The sequence below is a fragment of the Peromyscus maniculatus genome, chromosome 23 (genome assembly GCF_049852395.1).
Source record: "Peromyscus maniculatus bairdii isolate BWxNUB_F1_BW_parent chromosome 23, HU_Pman_BW_mat_3.1, whole genome shotgun sequence".
Taxonomy (NCBI): Eukaryota; Metazoa; Chordata; class Mammalia; order Rodentia; family Cricetidae; genus Peromyscus; species Peromyscus maniculatus.
The window spans coordinates 29,614,638-29,631,497 of NC_134874.1; the positions used below are offsets into that span (position 1 = coordinate 29,614,638).

The window sequence follows — 16,860 nt, forward strand, 5'->3', positions numbered from 1 at the left end:
AGGCAGCGGTGACAGACACCTTTAATCCCAGAGCTTGAGATCTCATGTCTTCATTGGGAAAGACAGATGCCTTTAATCCCAGGAAGTAATGACAGGAAGCAGAAAGGTACATAAGGCATGAAAACCAGAAACTAGAGGTTTTTTAAGCTTTTAGGCTTTTGAGCAGCAGTTCAGCTGAGATCCATTTGGATGAGGACTCAGAGGCTTCCAGTTGTGGAAACAGGATTGGCTGAGAAGTAGGACAGGTGATGTTAGCTGTGGCTTGTTCTGCTTCTCTGATCTCTCTAAGGCTTTAACCCAAATTTCTGTCTCCATGTTTTTTATTTAATAAGACCATTTAGAAATTAATCTACAGAGAGGAACTGAATGTGAGGATGGGGCTCAAGCTGTATAGACAGAATTTTGTCATAGAGGAATAAAGTAAATGGACAAAGAACTTGGTGAATCTAGATTCATTCCCCCGACAATTGTAGCAATTCTTTTGGGCCCCTGGGAAGAATATTGTTAAGGCTGGTCCATGGATAATATTCAAGATGTCATATCCTCTGGAACTGGAGTTACAGGTGGTTGTGAGCCACTGTGTGGGCACTGGGAATTCAAACACAGTCTTCTACAAGAGCAGCAAGTTGTGTTAACTGCTGAGCCGTCTTTCCAGACCCTTGACATTTCAGATACAAATATACTAAGTAAGACTCTGAAAAGTTCAGATTTGTTCAAGACCCATGTTGAACACACAGCTAACACAAGGCTGGAGTCCAAGTGTGACCTGAAAGCCCATGTTCTGAATTCTGATGAAGACTATCATTTCAGATGCTTTAAGCATAAGAATCCAGAAATCTGGCTTGTAAAACATCAGGATAGGTTGACTTAAAGGGACTCTCAAGTTGTCCTTTGTTCTCTTTAGGCCCTAAAAAAATTAAAATTCCTGAAAGCAAGGCCTCAGTGACCACTTACCCGTGGAGAAGGAAATTAAAATCATACCAAAGTGCCCTGCTCCACCAGCTCCACATGGGGCTTGTCCATTGGAAAAGGAAGGAACTGGACCTCATGAGCCCCTGACATAAGAGGCAGCAAGTTTCCCCCCTGAAGATGATGGTTCCAGTGACCTGGACTTGGAACAACTCATGGAAGACATTGGAGAGGCAGAGGAGAGAGGGGAGTCGCAGCAGAGGGATGGCTCAGAAGAGTTCCATGCGGGCCTGTTTGAGGAGTAGTGTGCTCTGGACCTTCTACTGCTGACTGCCTCTCAGTGATCCTGAGCAGATGTTGAATGTCAGGGTTGGTGACCTGCTCCAGGCTTCAGGTCAGAGCTGTGCATCATGGGTAATAAAGCAGGTCTCTAGGGCCCCTGCTTAGGCTATGCTTCCTTTCATGTCGCTATGGCAACCTGCCTTCTCTGGAGGGTATAGGAGGCTGGGGACAGCAGCAGGACCCAGGCCTGGGGAACCTTCAGAAAAGCATCTCTGTTAGTCCTGATCCCCTTTTTTCCTGGTAGTGACATGGCCTTAGGAAAGCATTGTGACCATCTGGTGTTTAGTTCCCTGTCTCACACCATCTATCTAGGGTTGTTGCTGATGTCCAGTGTGGTGGTCCATGGGAACCAGTCACAGTGTGTGCTGGTTATTACCCTCCCAGATGTGGGTGTACATTGTGTAGACTGGCTGCCAGCATTTGGGGCATTCCCTGCCTTGGGCAGCCAGAAAAAAAGTGATAGAGGAGAGGATCTTAGAGGGTCACAAGTTATGGGTCACATGAATGACTCTTAATTAGATTCATTAGGCAAATTATGTGGATTGTTTTATTTTTGTGAGAAAGGTTCAGAAAGTTAGAAAAGGGAACTGGGAATTTCTGATTTTCTCTGAGCTCAAATGCCCTGACATGTGGATTTCTGTCTCTGGCCATGGGTATCAGTGACCCATGAGTTGTTGTCTCTGGCTGTGGGTATCAGTGGAAGCTGGGAGTCTTCCCACTAGAAACACAGGTGACTCTGAGATCGTCACTCAGACCCACTCATTTGGCCTTTACGATGGAGTACACAGTCTCTTCCTGGAGGTTCCCATGGACGGGTTGGCAGGGTGGTGTTCCTGGGGAGGCTGGGCTTGAGAGGGGAATGGAGGCGTACATGATGTTGTTATCCTGCGGGGACAAGAGGTTGGATGGCAGCAGTGCAGCTGTGGCCACCATAAAGCAGCAGCTGCAGCCTGAGTGTCCTGCCACACCTGCAGCAGCTGCAGCCTGAGTGTCCTGACCACACCTGCAGCAGCTGCAGCCTGAGTGTCCTGCCCACACCTGCAGCAGCTGCAGCCTGAGTGTCCTGTCACACCTGCAGCAGCTGCAGCCTGAGTGTCCTGCCCACACCTACAGCAGCTGCAGCCTGAGTGTCCAGCCCACACCTGCAGCAGCTGCAGCCTGAGTGTCCTGCCCACACCTGCAGCAGCTGCAGCCTGAGTGTCCTGCCCTCACCTGCAGCAGCTGCAGCCTGAGTGTCCTGTCACACCTGCAGCAGCTGCAGCCTGAGTGTCCTGACCACACCTGCAGCAGCTGCAGACTGAGTGTCCTGACCACACCTGCAGCAGCTGCAGCCTGAGTGTCCTGTCACACCTGCAGCAGCTGCAGCCTGAGTGTCCTGTCACACTTGCAGCAGCTGCAGCCTGAGTGTCCTGACCACACCTGCAGCCTCCACCCTTCTGCCTCCTTCTTCAACATCCCTTTAACTTCCCTCAGGCCTGACTCTGAGTGGCTTACCTTGGGGTTCTCTTTGGGGTTCATATATTGTCCTAGAGAAAAAAGAACATGGAGTGCTGAAGTCAAGTTGTCACAGGAAGGGAGACAGATGGCTGGGAATTCCAAAAGTGAGGTGAGGACATTGGTTACATGGGAGGGACAGGGTGAAGGAGGGAAATGAGAAAATATAGAGGAGTTCTAATGTAAGTGTGGGGTCTTGGGAGAAGAAGGCATAGGTAAGTGGGGAAACAGGGAGCTGGCAGAATTTACCTTCAGGTTCAACATTCTCAGTGTTTTCAATGAGGTCCCTGCACAGGAACAAATGGACAACATATCAGAATCTGGACAGGAAAGGGTTAAGACATCAGGTGCTGGGCTGCAGAGATGGCTCAGTTAGGAAAGTAAGTGTCACATAAACAGGAAGTCCTGATTGCAGACCCAGGACCCACAGGATGCTGGATGCTGGAGAAGCAGAGACAGGCAGATACATCCCTGGAGTTCACTGGCCTGGACCAACAGAAGAGCTCTAGATTCAGGGACAGACCCTGTCTCAAAAGATAGAGTGGAGGGCTGGAGAGATGGTTCAGCTGGCAAAGTGCCAGCTTAACAAACAGGAAGACCCAGATTTAGAACCTCAAGGACCTATGTGACAAACACTGAACAAGATGTGCCTGGAGAGACAGGAGGATCCCTGAAGCTCATTGTCTGGGTAGCCTGTCCCAACTGATGAACTTAGGTTAGTTGAGACCTTGCCTGAGGGGAGTTACCACATAGACTCTGGATTCCACACACATGCACAGGTGCACACACACACACACACACACACACACACACACACACACACACAAACATGCAGGACACAATACATAATGGAGAGTAACTGAGAGACACTCCATTGATCTCTGGCTTCTACACACATGGACACTCTTGGATGTGCACCTGCACATGCACACACACACACAGGAACAGTAATGACACACACAGAACTGGGCATGGTGGTGCATGCTTGTAATCTCAGTGCTCAGGAGGTGGAGACAGAGGACTCCTGGTGTTCAATGGCCAACCAACCTGGTCCAACTGTGAGTTCCAGATCAGAGCCAGACCCTGTCTGAACCAAACCAAACCAAACAAACCCAAACAATAACAACAACAACAATCCAAGGCCCAAGTGGGATCTGGAGAAATGACTTAGTGTTCAGGCCAGACCATCAATACTGACAACCTGAGAAATATCCCAAGGATTCATAATTGGAAGGAAAGAGAAAGCTCTCAGAAGTTGTCCTGTGACCTCCACATGTGTGCCATATCCAGTCATACACATACACATGTATACACATATACACAAACAAAATGTAATAAAAATAATTATTTAAAAGAGTGATTGGCACCAGAGAACACACTCACACAGATACCCAAAGACACACACACACACACACACACACACACACACACACACACACACACACCAGGAGCTGGTCCCCTCTGAGTGGTCTCTGCCATCCTCAGTGACTCTAGATGAGCATGACCGAGTTCCATTCTCAGAATAGACCTTCTCTGGAAGAGAATGAGAGGCCACTGGGAAGGTGGCCTGGCCGAGGTCTCTTAGCACTAGCTGAAGGGGAGTCATTCTAGGAATCAGCTTGTCCTGGGCAGGAACAGAGACTAGAAATAGGAAGAACCAAGTCTATTCTCTCTCAACACCTGGAAAACTAGAAGACAAGAAAGTTTCAGATCTCCTGGGTAGGTGCTTAGACTGGGTTCAAGCAAGAAAGGACCTGAGATGGGACTGGAGGAAGGGCATCTGGCCAAAGAAAGCCACAGGGAGAGGAGAGAGGGAGGAAGCTGGGATACAGTGTGGCTAGTGGATGCTTGAGTTATCTGCACAAGGCCCTGGATTCCATCCCAGCACCTCATAACCCGGGAGTGGTTCGATGCCTGTCCTCCCAATAGGTGGGAGGTGGAGGAAAAAGATCAGAAGTTCAATGTCATCTTGGCTTCATATTTGGTTTGAGGCCAGCCTGGGATAAAGGAGAACCTTTCTCTGAACAAAGGGGTTGGAGAAGGAAGGGTCAGAGCAGGCCATGTACAGTAGGAAAAGAAGAGGCAGGAGAGAAGGGTGGAGAGGTTGGGAGGTGAAGAGAAAAGGGTAAGAGATGTGGAAGATCTGGAACAAAGGATTCTGGGACAGCGGGGCTCACTGACCATAGAGAAAGACAGAGAGAAGAAAGGGAAGGATGGGAGAGCTGTTGAACCCAGGCGGATGTTCAAGGCTGAGAGGAAACAGAGACAGAGAGGGCAGCCCAGGAAATGGAAGGAGAGAGGGAGGAAGAATGAGGTCTAAAGTGGGTGTTGTTCTGGGAAGGAGACCCCTGAGGCCCTCTCCACTCCTTGTCACTGAGAATCTGGTGCCTGAGGATCCTGAGGTCATAGAGGACAAGAAGAGAGCAGACAGGATGAGTCAGTGGTTAGTGAAGATCCCGGAGTGTGGTTCTCCCATTTTTTTTTATGATATTTGAAGGGGCTGGAGAGATGGCTCAGTGGTTAAGAGCACTGGCTGCTCTTGCAGAGGACCCGGATGGCGCTCACCTGGCTGGAGTTTCGGCTTTAGTCCTCTGTCCTGTGGGGAAGAAACAGTGTCAGTGTGACATCAGTGCTGACCCTCCACCATCCCTCTCAGCTGTCCTGTGTTCAGACCACCTTCAGAGGACAGGGGAGCAGAGAACCTGCCCCAGGCAGTCAGAGAGGAGCCTGAGCTCCCTCTGCTGGGCTGTGTCCTACACAGCAACCTCCCCAGATCTCTGCTAGGTCCATGTCCACCCCTGTCTCCTCTGCTTCCTTCACCAACCTTGAGTTCCCTCACTCCACACCTGCCTCATCTACTCTGCATTCACCAGCCTTCCTTTTTGTGCCCATAGAGACCGCCTCTTTCTGGATTATATTTCACTCTATTGGTCTATTTGTCTTGGTCCATACTATGCTGTTTTCATGACCATAGGGTTTTTTTTTTGCCACTTATTTATTATATGGTAGTTGGTGTGGCACAGTTTGTATGGAGGTCAGAGGGCAACTTGTGGCCATCAGTTACCTCCAACATGTGGCTCCCAGGCTTGGACACTGACACCTTTTACCCTATGAGGGCTACCGTGTTCTTTAGAAAAATCTATTATTCATTTATTTATTTAGCTATTGTAGGTTTTAAAACAAATTGTTTTGTTTTTATAATTTTAAGTTTATGTGCACATGAGAGTAGATGCCTGTAGAATTCAGGAGAAGGTTTCAGACAGGCCTTTAGCCAGAGTTACAGGAGGTTGTACACTGCCTGATGTGGATGCTGGAACAGAACTCAGGTTCTCTGCCAGAGCAGCAAGTGTTCTTAACTCCTGACCCATCTCTCTGTGTTTTCTCTTCTGACTTATAAGCACTCCTTTCTTTGTTGTTCTTTGTTTTCTTGGACAGCTCTGTTAGATCCATACAGGCACTTCAACTGTAACCCAAATCAGCGGGTCAGCTCACCCCTGTGCAGGTTTGAGTTAAAAATCTTCACCACAGGCTCACCTATTCGAAATCTTGTTCATATTATGGAGGTTATGGACTGTTTAGGAGGTACAGCCTTCAGGAAGAGGTGTGTGTCACGTGAGTTGCATTTTGACAACTTATTGCCCCGCTTCACTTCCAGCTTTCTCCCTGGTTTTCTGCATGTGTTGCCAATGTGACTTCTCAGTGTCCTGCTTCAGCTGCCCCACCAGTATTAACCTTCTTTCTGGACCACAAGCCAAATCCAATTCTTCCTTCCACAAGTTACTTTTGATCATGATGTTTTCTCCCCAGTGGAAAAGTAACCGCCATTACACACTCTCAAACAGACTTCTTTATTCATTCCCTAAATGGGCTTGTTGGTTTCATCAAAGTATTTTTCAACACACTTAGACTTGTTCCTGTTCCCTGGTCCCCATGTCATCCATCTAATCACTGAGTGTTTGTTTGAGGTCTTCCACACCCAAGGATGACTCTGAACTACTGATCCTCCTGCCTGCCCCTTCCACACACTGGAGTTACAGACATGCACTACCACACCATGCTAATCACAAAGTCTGAAAGCTTTTGCCTGGACATTTTCCTGGTTCTGGCCGTTCATCCCCATGTGCAGCTCCACTGTGGCAAAGTGACACAGCCTGGTCCCCTCCAGTCTGTCCTCTGCACCCTAAGACTGTGATGTCAGAATCCAGCTGCTGCTCAGGGCACAGCACCGCCCTTCACCTCTCACAGAGACACTGCTGTCCAGACTCTGTTCTCTCCAGCTGACCTGCTTCCATCCAGGTCCAGGGTTTCACCTGGGCAGTGATTTTAGTCAATGATGGTATTAGTGACCACACATCCTGTTCCCTTTCCTGCCTCCTTCCAGGTTCAGCTTGTGCAGTGAAACCACCTCTATCCCCAGAAGGATATAAAAAGAACTCCCCTTCCCTCTTTGGAATCTCTGCCATGTTGGTGGAGCCTGAAATCTTCTTAGCGTGCCCTGTCATGCTGCTATTTACCGTTCTGTCTGTCCATGGCATTGGTAACTCTTATCAAACTCCTTCCTCCCCGGTAATCTGTCTCAGTGATCCTCTTGAAGACATTTACACACACTGATGTCACCATAGCAGGGTGCTGAGGTGGCCACTTCATTTGTTCTCTGGTATCAGAGGCTTGGGGACCTGTCTTACCAGGTTCCCTCTGGTCATCTCCTGCCTCCTCCACATGCACCACACTGCTCAAGAGTTCCTGAGATGGTTTCCCTTTCCTGGAAGCACAGGGAGTGTCCTCTACAGGACTCCTAGCTCTTTCCTGGCTAATGTATTGAAGAGAGGGGAATGAGATAAATTCTCATATAGTCCAGGCTAGCCTTGAACTCAAGATCCTCCTGCCTCCACCTCCCAGGTGCACTGACTGAGGTGTGAATCACCGTTGGCTGTCATTGTTTTCATTTTTTAATCGTAGTATATTTATTTACTTACCGTGTGTGTGTATGCACATGCTGTGGCATGCGTGTGTTAGAGGACAATGTCCGGGACTCAGCACTTTCCTTCGGCATGTGGGCTCTGAGGATTTCCAGTTCCTTGAACTCCGGAGCCATCTCACCGCCTCTGGCTGTCACTATTTATTCTTTGACATCCTGTTTTTTTCTTCCTCTGAGTTCCTCTAACCACCTGTCTCTCCTCTGACCTCTCTGTCAACACCACAGCTCTTTCAGAAATGAACACTCAGCCCTGGGTGGCTCTGCCATCATCTTGCAGTTACTGGAGGAACCAGATGTTCATCCACATGTGATCCTCCAGTTTCAAGCCAGACTTTGGGAAGTGGAGCAATACAGCTTTGCTGAGGCGACCTCCGGTCCCTGGTGCTTCCCCTCCCCAGGTTTCTCCTGGGCAGCCCCTTTCTCCTCTGTAACCATAGGGGAGGACTGATGACCTGTGACTAAGTCAACAGAGATGAACTGAGCCATGACTGGACTGTGCGTTCACAGACTTAGCCCTGCAGAACCTCACTTGAGGAAGCGGCTTCAGGTAGAATCCCAGTGAGGTTAGCAGTGCAGGGCTGCAGTCACCAAACAAACCACAGCAGCAAACAGACCCCAGGTACTCTAAGCTCAAGCCCAGAGCCTGACTGGGGAAACAGGAGGAGGCCGTCAGGGATCTGCCCTTGGGAGGCAAGAATCCACCCTTAGGTATTGCTCCTCTAATGCTGTCCACCTTACTTCTTTTTAAAGATAAGTTCTCTCACTGGGACACTAGTCTCACCAGTTAGGACAGTATAGCAGGCATCCAGCCTCAGGGATCATCTGCCTCCACCTCCTCAGCACTGGGATCACATGGAGTGTGGTCATGGAACCTCCAGCTTGCATGGCAGCACTTTCCTGACTCAGCCATCCCCTGAGCCCTTGCATCTGCGCTGTCAAAAATCACCTTGGAGGACTCTGGTGTGGACTGTTCAGGAAGTGCGATGGGGTGCAGTCTTGGACCACTTACCTTTCCTTCTCCTCCACCTGAGGAACACTGTCAACCCCAACACCCCAGCCAGGAGTACAGCAGCAGCCACTGCCAACCCAACTCTGGTTCCCAGATCCAGGATCAGATTATTTCTGCCCATCTTGCCTTCAGAAGTTCCTGTGGTGAGTCTTGAAGAGGTGGTCCTGGGGGCTGGGAGGAGACAAAGGAGGTCAGCATGGAACTTCCCTGACAGGAATGATGCTCTGAGGATGCCTCTGCTGCACTCCTTGCCCCTCAGACTACTGAAGCAATGGACTCCAGGGAACTGGGGTCACCCAGGGAGTCTCACGTTGGGAGAAGGAAAAGACTGAGGTCTGGAGACAGCCAGAGGAAGAACTGGTCTCCCAGAAAGAGAGTTCACACAGTCCTGAGAACTCCTCAGATCAACCTGCAGCAGAGACTGGACAGAGACAGTGATGGCTCACTGGGGGCGGGGCCACACCAGACCTGGGACTGCTCAGCTCTGCACATGTCTTGTCTTCTGTTTAAGCCTAAACCTCATGCCAGTGCCTGTCAAAGCCCCAAATAGGGAGTTGGGGGTTGCCACTGAATCTCCTTGTTCCTTTTCCCAATCTGGCCATGCTGTGTAAGCCTTTTTCCTCTGCTTTTCACTGTGACTGTCTCTTTAATTGTCCTGTTGAGGACAGATGGCCAAGTCTGGCTTGTTAGAGCTGCTGGGGACCAGGTTCTGATCCTGCACTCAAGTAACAAGTGGGTCCTTTTTGAATGGAGGATGGGCACACATGGGTATTTTGTCTCCTTTGGGGGGTGCGGGATGAGGAACAGCTCTTTGAAGCTCACACAGGAAGAAGAGAACATTTGCTGAGGCTGAGAATCGGGTGAGCAAGGACAACTCTTTATTTTCTGGTAGAAATGTCCTCAGACCCTCATGTTATCCCTTACAAAGAACAATCTCTAAGTCACACAGATCAGAAACAGTAGTTTTTGTCTTTTTTGTTTGTTTGTTTGTTTGTTTTGTTTTGTTTTGTTTTGTTTTGTTTTGAGACAGGATTTATCTGCGTAGCTGTGGAGCCTGTCCTGGATCTCACTCTGTAGACCATGCTGGCCTGGAACTCACAGAGATCCGCCTGGCTTTGCCTCCCGAGTGCTGCGATAAAACCCATGTGCACCACCACCGCCCGGCTAAACAGTCATTTTGTAAAAACAGTTCTTGTTAGAGCAGAAGTAGCCGGCAAGTGTAGACAATGATGCTCTAAAGACCTGAGTTATTGAATGGAAATCTCAGGACCGGGCATGGCTTGACTCCCTATTGGTTATTGGTCAGCAAGGTCCAGAGACCCCTTGTACAATATAGACTACTGTCATTGCTCTTGGATGCCCACCATAGCTAGATGATAAGAACCTGTTGCTGAAGACACTGCTTGATTTTGATGTAGATATGGTCAAAATTCATTGTATAAATGCATGAAACATTTAAATCATTGAACACTACTTAAAATCTTTTTCCATTTATTTTATGTATCTGTGTTGTATATGTCTGTGAGTGTACATACAGGAACCTACATACACAAGCAGATAAGCCTGTGTACACACACACACACACACACACACACACACACACACGGACATACATACATACACACAAACACACACACACACACACACACACACACACACACACACACACACACACACACACGATAGAGACGTGTGCCTGATTATACATGTTGAGACCACAAGAGGCTTCTGGTGTCCTCTTGCAACATTCTCCACCTGTTCTTCAGAGGCAGGTCTCTGTGAAATGGAGGCTTCAGAATCAGCTAGGCTGAAAGCCAACAAACTCAGCAATCCTCCTGCCTCCACCTCCTTGGAACTGGTGTCACAGCATATGCAGGGACACCCAGCTTCCTGTGTTGGTGTTTGAATTTGAACTTTGGTCCTCACAATCACAAAGCCAATGCTCTGAACCACTCTTAACATTTTTTTAAAGCCCTTGTAGTCCAGACTGGTCTTGACCTTGTTGTGTAGTCAATGACATTAAATTCCTGATCTCAGTACCTCCCAACTACTGGGATTACAGTTATATACCAAACCACTTTAAGAAAGGCCACCTTGGGTTCTAGAGATGGATCCGATGGTTAAGAGCACTGGCTTCTCTTCAGGAGGTCCTGAGTTCAACTCCTGCATCCACATATATCACAATGATCTATAATGATATATGGTGTCCACTTCTGGCATACATGCAGGCATAACACTGTATACATAATAAATAAATAAATTAAAAAAAAAGAAAGGTCACATTGGCTGGCTGGTGGTGGTACCAGCCTTTAATCCCAGCACTCTAAAGGCAGAGCTAGGCAAATCTTTGTATGTTAGAGGTTAGCCTGGTCTACAGAGTGACATCCAAGACATGCACCAAAACAGATCTTTATGAGCTAAAGGCTTGTCTAGTCTACATAGCAACTTCCAGGCCAGCTAAGGCTACATAGTGAGTCCTTGTTGCAAAAAATATCATTTTTGTTGGTATAAATGTATGTAATATAAGCTATATCATTTGAACTCTGCAATATACAGCTCAGTGACTTACAGCACATTCATTCTGTGGAGCAGCCACCATCACTGTTCAGTACCAGATGTGCACGCACACATTGATGTATACATATATATTACCTTCTCTCCCAGAATGTCCCAAAAGAACAAAGCAAAAAACAAAGGTGTTGGAAGTACAGTGGTAGAATAATAACACAGATGGGAACAGTCTCTTCAGCCATTGACATGGATAGAGTCAGACACTAGGAAAGTGTGTCCTGAGGGGGAAAAGGCAGGTCAGCAACCGAGGAGATGCCTCAGTCCTCAAGTACCTGCCTTGTGTCCTGGTTAGTTATTTTGTCAATGTGACACAAGCTGTAGTTATCTGCGAAGAGGAACCTCAACTGAGAAAAGGCCTCCATCAGATTGCCTGTAGGCACGTCTGTAGGACATTTTCCTGATTGGTGATTGATGTGGGAGGCCCAGCTCACTGTGGGTGGTACCATGTCTGGGCGAGATCTTGGATGTTATAATCTAAGCACACTGAGCAAGCCATGGAAAAGCAAGCCAGTGAGCAGCACCCCTCCATGGCTTCTGCCTCAGTTCCTGCTTCCAGGTTCCTGCTTGGAATTCCTGCCCTGACTCCCCTTGATGATGGAACATGACTGGTATGTGTAAGCCAAATAAACCTTTTCCTTCCCAAGTTCTTTGGTTATGGTGTTTTTTTTTTTCACAGCAATAGAAACTTGAACTAGGACACCTCTGGATCACAAAGTCCTGAGTTGCATCCCCAGGGACCTGTGTGTGTTGCCATGCACTTGTAATCCAGCACTGCAGTGGGAAGACAGGCAGAGCCCTGCGGTTCACTGCCAGCTGGCCTAGAGCATTGGTGAGTTCAGCCCAGAGAAATACAGAGAGAGAGAGAGAGAGAGAGAGAGAGAGAGAGAGAGAGAGAGAGAGAGAGAGAGAGAGAGAAATCATCTGAGGTCTTTTTGCTTAGACACCAAGAGAAAATTGCAAAGCAGAGTACTATTGAATTGGCTACAAAAATGAAATTATGGAAAGAGAATTAATAAGCCAATCACAGGGTTCTTTTCAATACTTGTTGCACATATTTCTCTGGGTGTGATATCTTTGTACTAAATGAGGATATTTTGCATGGATAAAACATTTCTTTTGAGGTCTATGTATGCAGCTCAGTGGTGGAGTGCTTGCCTAGGGTGCACAAGGCCCTGAGTCCATCTCAAGTGCTGCATACAGGAGTGGTCACACACCTTTGTGATCCCAGCACTTGGCAAGTGGAGGCAGGAGAGTCAGAAGTTCAAGGTCATCCTTAGCTATCTAGTAAGTTTGATGCCAGCCTAGAATACAGGTGATTCTGTCTTTAAAAAAAATGGAAATAAAATAAAAATGTCTTTTTATCATTAATTTTAATATTTTAAAAACAATGGGCTGGAATATTCAGTAGTGAATTAATTTTAAAAATACCGATGGAAGAAGTCACAGTATAAGTGAGGTATAACTCAGTGGCAGAGCCCTTGTCTAGTGTGGGTGTGGCCTTGGGGACCATCGGAAGTTCTGCTAAAGGAGAAAAACATGGTGTGTCTGCCGGAAGCAGAGAAAGGCATGGCTGCCTTAGATTGATTGTTCTACAAGCACCTAACAGATTATCACCAAGGCTGGAGAAATTGGGAAAGGAGGAAGAGGGAGGAGGTGGAAGAACAGGAACCATTTAGGGAAACATGTAGGAGACACAGGAAATGCAGTTGTAAGGTGCCTGTCAGGTCTGGCTGTGGAGTTTATCCTGAACTAGCACAGGGGTTAAGATGAGGAGTGGTTTGCCAGGGGAGGCAGGTGGGTCAAACCTGGAAGGGACAAACCCACTTATCACTGGCACTGCTGAGGATTGGCAATGTAATTAATGATGATTGTTGTTTTACTATTAATTTTATAATTTATTTTCTAAAATGTATTTTTTATTAAATTTTTGCACATACATAATGGTGCATGAATGTGTGTTCATTTGTGTGTCTCTGTGTGTGTGTGTTTGTGTGTGTGCCAGATGTTAACCTTGGGCGTTCCTTCCTCGAATGTCATACATATTATTTGTAAGACAGGCCATGAAAACACTTGTAACCACAACACTGGAGATGGAGGATCAATAATGCTTCGTAGCCAATCAGCCAGCTGTAAACAGTGAGCTCCAGGTCAGTGAGAGACCCTACCTCTAGGGAATGAGGGAGGTCACAGGAGGACCCCCAATGTCCACCTCTCTGGTTTTCCCATGTACAATAATAGGGTACATGTAACACACACACACACACACACACACACACACACACACACACACATACTGTCATACTTTATATATGCTCTACTTCTGTTTAGGATATTCGGTATATTGATATGTATTTAATATTGTTGTCATATTGCATATCGCACTATATATTCCTACCTCTGTTATAAATATCTTGTGTATTGTCACAATTTTGAAGTCATCGTTCTTCACCATACATTTGCTTATAGACTGTTTACCTTATTTATGTGAAGCCTTAGTCCTTAGGTTATTTCGATAGATAATATTTATAGATTTATAGTCGCCTATGCCTGTCATCTCTATAGTTACGTTAGTTAGGTTATCCAGATTTACAGATACATAGGTCAGATGGGCAGGTAATCTTCAAACACTTCATAGACCTGGAGAATATGTCATTTAAATAACTTAGAATTCTGTTGACGTGAGACACAATTGCTCCTGGCTGCACCAATTGATCCCGAGAGAATGTTGGGCTTCTAAGACATTTCCATTTGGAAGTTTGTCTTTTGGCACAAAATGGCCTACTGGGCAAAGAACTGCCCTTGCCTTGATGGCTGACAGTACAAATGCAATGCTCTCCTTTCTGGACAAGCGGGACACAAGGAAAGCGACCACTGTACTCTGCCAAGACAGGGTAAGATGGTCTTTCAGAAATCCTGCTTCTGAAAATGGTCTGTCAGATACTCTAGGCCTGTAGCCAATTTGAATGCACCAACAATGCTGAGAAACATTAGGTGACTGTCCAGGCTGCCAGCTGTCTTGGTCTACTCTTGCAAGATTCCCGAAAGTTGCTTGCATCCATCTACCATTTCTCAGGGACCATTATGTTCCTTCTCAGGTCTTTGATGGGATTGAAGACTAACAGTTATAGTTACAACTTAGTATATATAATATCTTAGATAGAACATATTAAGTATTAGGTTCAGGTTCTTTAGGATAGGACACCTTTGAATGATCTTTATAACATGCTGTTTACCTATGCTCTATACTTCTCTGGATTTTAATATGTGTTTCTTGCTTGATATTGTTTGCATTGGTTGTAGTTACATCTTATCAAGGTCATTATCTCTCATTATTTCTGGACAATATTTGATAACCATTCCTTTGTATATAGTCTTGTATTAGTTTAGAACCTTCTTATTTAGACAAAAAGGGGGAGATGTAGTGGGTAGCCATCCCAGCTTGGTTCTGGAAGTTCCAACCCCCATTGAGACTCTGGCAACTGTCACGCCTACGAGGCGGGGCGAGGGGAGGCGCCTGGGGACCCGAGAGCTGGATGGGCCAGCGCTCGCTCTGGGCGCTCTCTCGGTGCCGGAACGCTGACCGGTGCAGATTGACTGTGCAGAGCTCCGGAGAACACCGCTAGACTGCATTACACCTTCCCCAGACCCTGCGACCTACCCAATACTTAATTTGTGAGTTACGCCATTTAATAAATATCCTTTTAACTACGTGGAGTGGCCAAAATAATTTCTCCAATAAGCATGACCTTGGGCAGGGGTGGAAATCTGCTTGTCTCCCTGTCTCTCTCTGTATAATGACCATGAGAGTGCCCAGCAGTGGTGACAGGTGGCCGGGGTAATGTCCACACAGTGACTAGGCTGGGCCTGTGTGCACTCTGTGTGGAAGCTGCAGTTACAGCTGCCATGGAGGAGGAAAAATGACCAGAGAACCTGATCATGGTGAGAACATGAGGGTCTGTGTGGGAAAGATGGGGGACGGGGAGGGAGGAGAGGAAGAGGGAAATGAGGGAGGGAAAAAAGAAACTGGGGCAGGGAGCCATGAGGGATGTGTCTAGAGACTGGTGAAATGGGGGGACCCAGAGGAGGAAGGGTACCCGGGACCAGAAGGCACCTACTGTGGAAGGCACGAGATATGGTGTAAAGTCTAGACCTAATGGAGACCCTGACACAGGACCAGGTGAAGGCTGCTCCGTCCTGGAGAGGCCAGATCCACATGGATTTGTGTCAACGAGGGTGGGGTGGGCAGGGTGGTAGTCAGTTTGGAGAAAGGAGCAGGAGACTGGGCCATCTGGGAAGAGCTGACTGGGGGTGGGGTGGATCTGAGGGCAATGAGGGGCAGCTCAGAGAGAGCAGCTAAGGCTTGGGGATGGTTGTGGGGAAGAGGAAAGGTGGAGTTGTCAGAGCCTTGGGGAGGGTCAGAACACATGAGAGGAGTCTGTGGGAAGGACCAGAAGTGTAGGATCTCTAATGACATCTGTGGTACAAGGAAGTCAGGACCACAAGGGCCTGACCTGGGATGTGCTCACCAGGAGTGATGGTGATTTGGGTCCCAGTAATCGACTGAAACACCTCCACGCCATATCTTGTGTTCAGACTAACTCGGCAGAAGAACACTGTCTGGTCCGACTCCTTCAAGTCCAGGATTCTGAGGACTCCGGATGTCTGAGGCTGTGTCCAGTTCAGGATGAAACGCTTCCTGAAATGCTCATGTATGAAACCCAAGAAGGAGTTGTAGATAAATTCCCCATGGAAGTGCTTCCATCTCCAGAGAATCCTCATCTGTGGATCCTTTGCCAACTCCCAGGGAAAGTAGAAGGAGAAGGGGATCTCGATGGAGCTGCCCTGGACACCAGAGAGGTTTGCTGGTTGGTTGACCCCAAAACGTCTTTCTCTGTTGGATCCTGCTGAGTTACCTGGAAGGGATGAGGAGAATCTGAAGTCACCTCAGGGAATGGAAAAGAAAACTCAGGGCTGTCTAAGCCTTCACCCACAGGAGGGTGTTTGACACAGGGCAGGACTGTCCCTATGTTCCACTGTCCCAAATGGGACAGGACAGACAAGGACGTGTTCGGCTGGACCCACTCTGAGGATGAGCTCTCTCTTGGGGCACACAGCACTGGCTGGCTCCTCTAGCAGACCCCTGTCCACACGACAGTCTGCTCTTCCCAGCCCCACTGGCCCCTCCTGTGGTTAGGGCAGAGTCCCTGCTAACAAGGTCCCCACCACTCACCAGCTTGCAGACATGCAGCTGACATCAGCAGAAGCAGGATCCAAGCCATGGCCTGATTCCCTCCAGGAAGTGAGACCAGCAGAGCCATCAGGAAGGAGAGGAACCCTGTGCAGGGACCCTGGGGTGCTCAGGAGTCAGGAAGAATCAGTGTAAAGGGGCACACAACCCCAGGGCCTGCTCATGTGAAGGACAGAGTGGGGCAGGACCTCCCCATCTCCACCTCCTTGTGACCAGCAACTTCCTTCATGATTCTGGCTCCTTCTTTCCCATGCTGCAGAAGATCTGCCCTGTGGCCACTGACTGGATGGCCGTGCCCTTGAGCCCAGA

General features: G+C 47.9%; 1 protein-coding gene and 1 pseudogene across 2 annotated transcripts in view; both read right to left on the reverse strand.

Moving 5' to 3' along the window:
* The window catches only part of LOC143270391 (paired immunoglobulin-like type 2 receptor beta), a 107,960-nt pseudogene that overhangs the window by 12,839 nt on the left and 78,261 nt on the right, over positions 1–16,860 (reverse strand). The gene's annotated exons all lie outside the window — the stretch shown is intronic.
* On the reverse strand, positions 15,272–16,795 carry LOC121825506 (paired immunoglobulin-like type 2 receptor alpha). The gene is made up of 2 exons (XM_042268565.2): positions 16,534–16,795; positions 15,272–16,216 (listed from the first exon to the last, which is right to left on the reverse strand). The coding sequence occupies exons 1-2, from the start codon at positions 16,619–16,621 to the stop codon at positions 15,768–15,770; spliced, it is 537 nt and encodes a 178-aa protein (XP_042124499.1). The 5' UTR covers positions 16,622–16,795; the 3' UTR covers positions 15,272–15,767.

Excerpts from the sequence above, each read along its gene's own strand:
- LOC121825506 (XM_042268565.2), bottom strand. The coding sequence starts at position 16,621 with ATGGCTCTGCTGGTCTCACTTCCTGGAGGGAATCAGGCCATGGCTTGG. Across the intron at positions 16,217-16,533 it reads AGCTGCATGTCTGCAAGCTG|GTAACTCAGCAGGATCCAAC; the intron begins GTGAGTGGTGGG and ends CATCCCTTCCAG.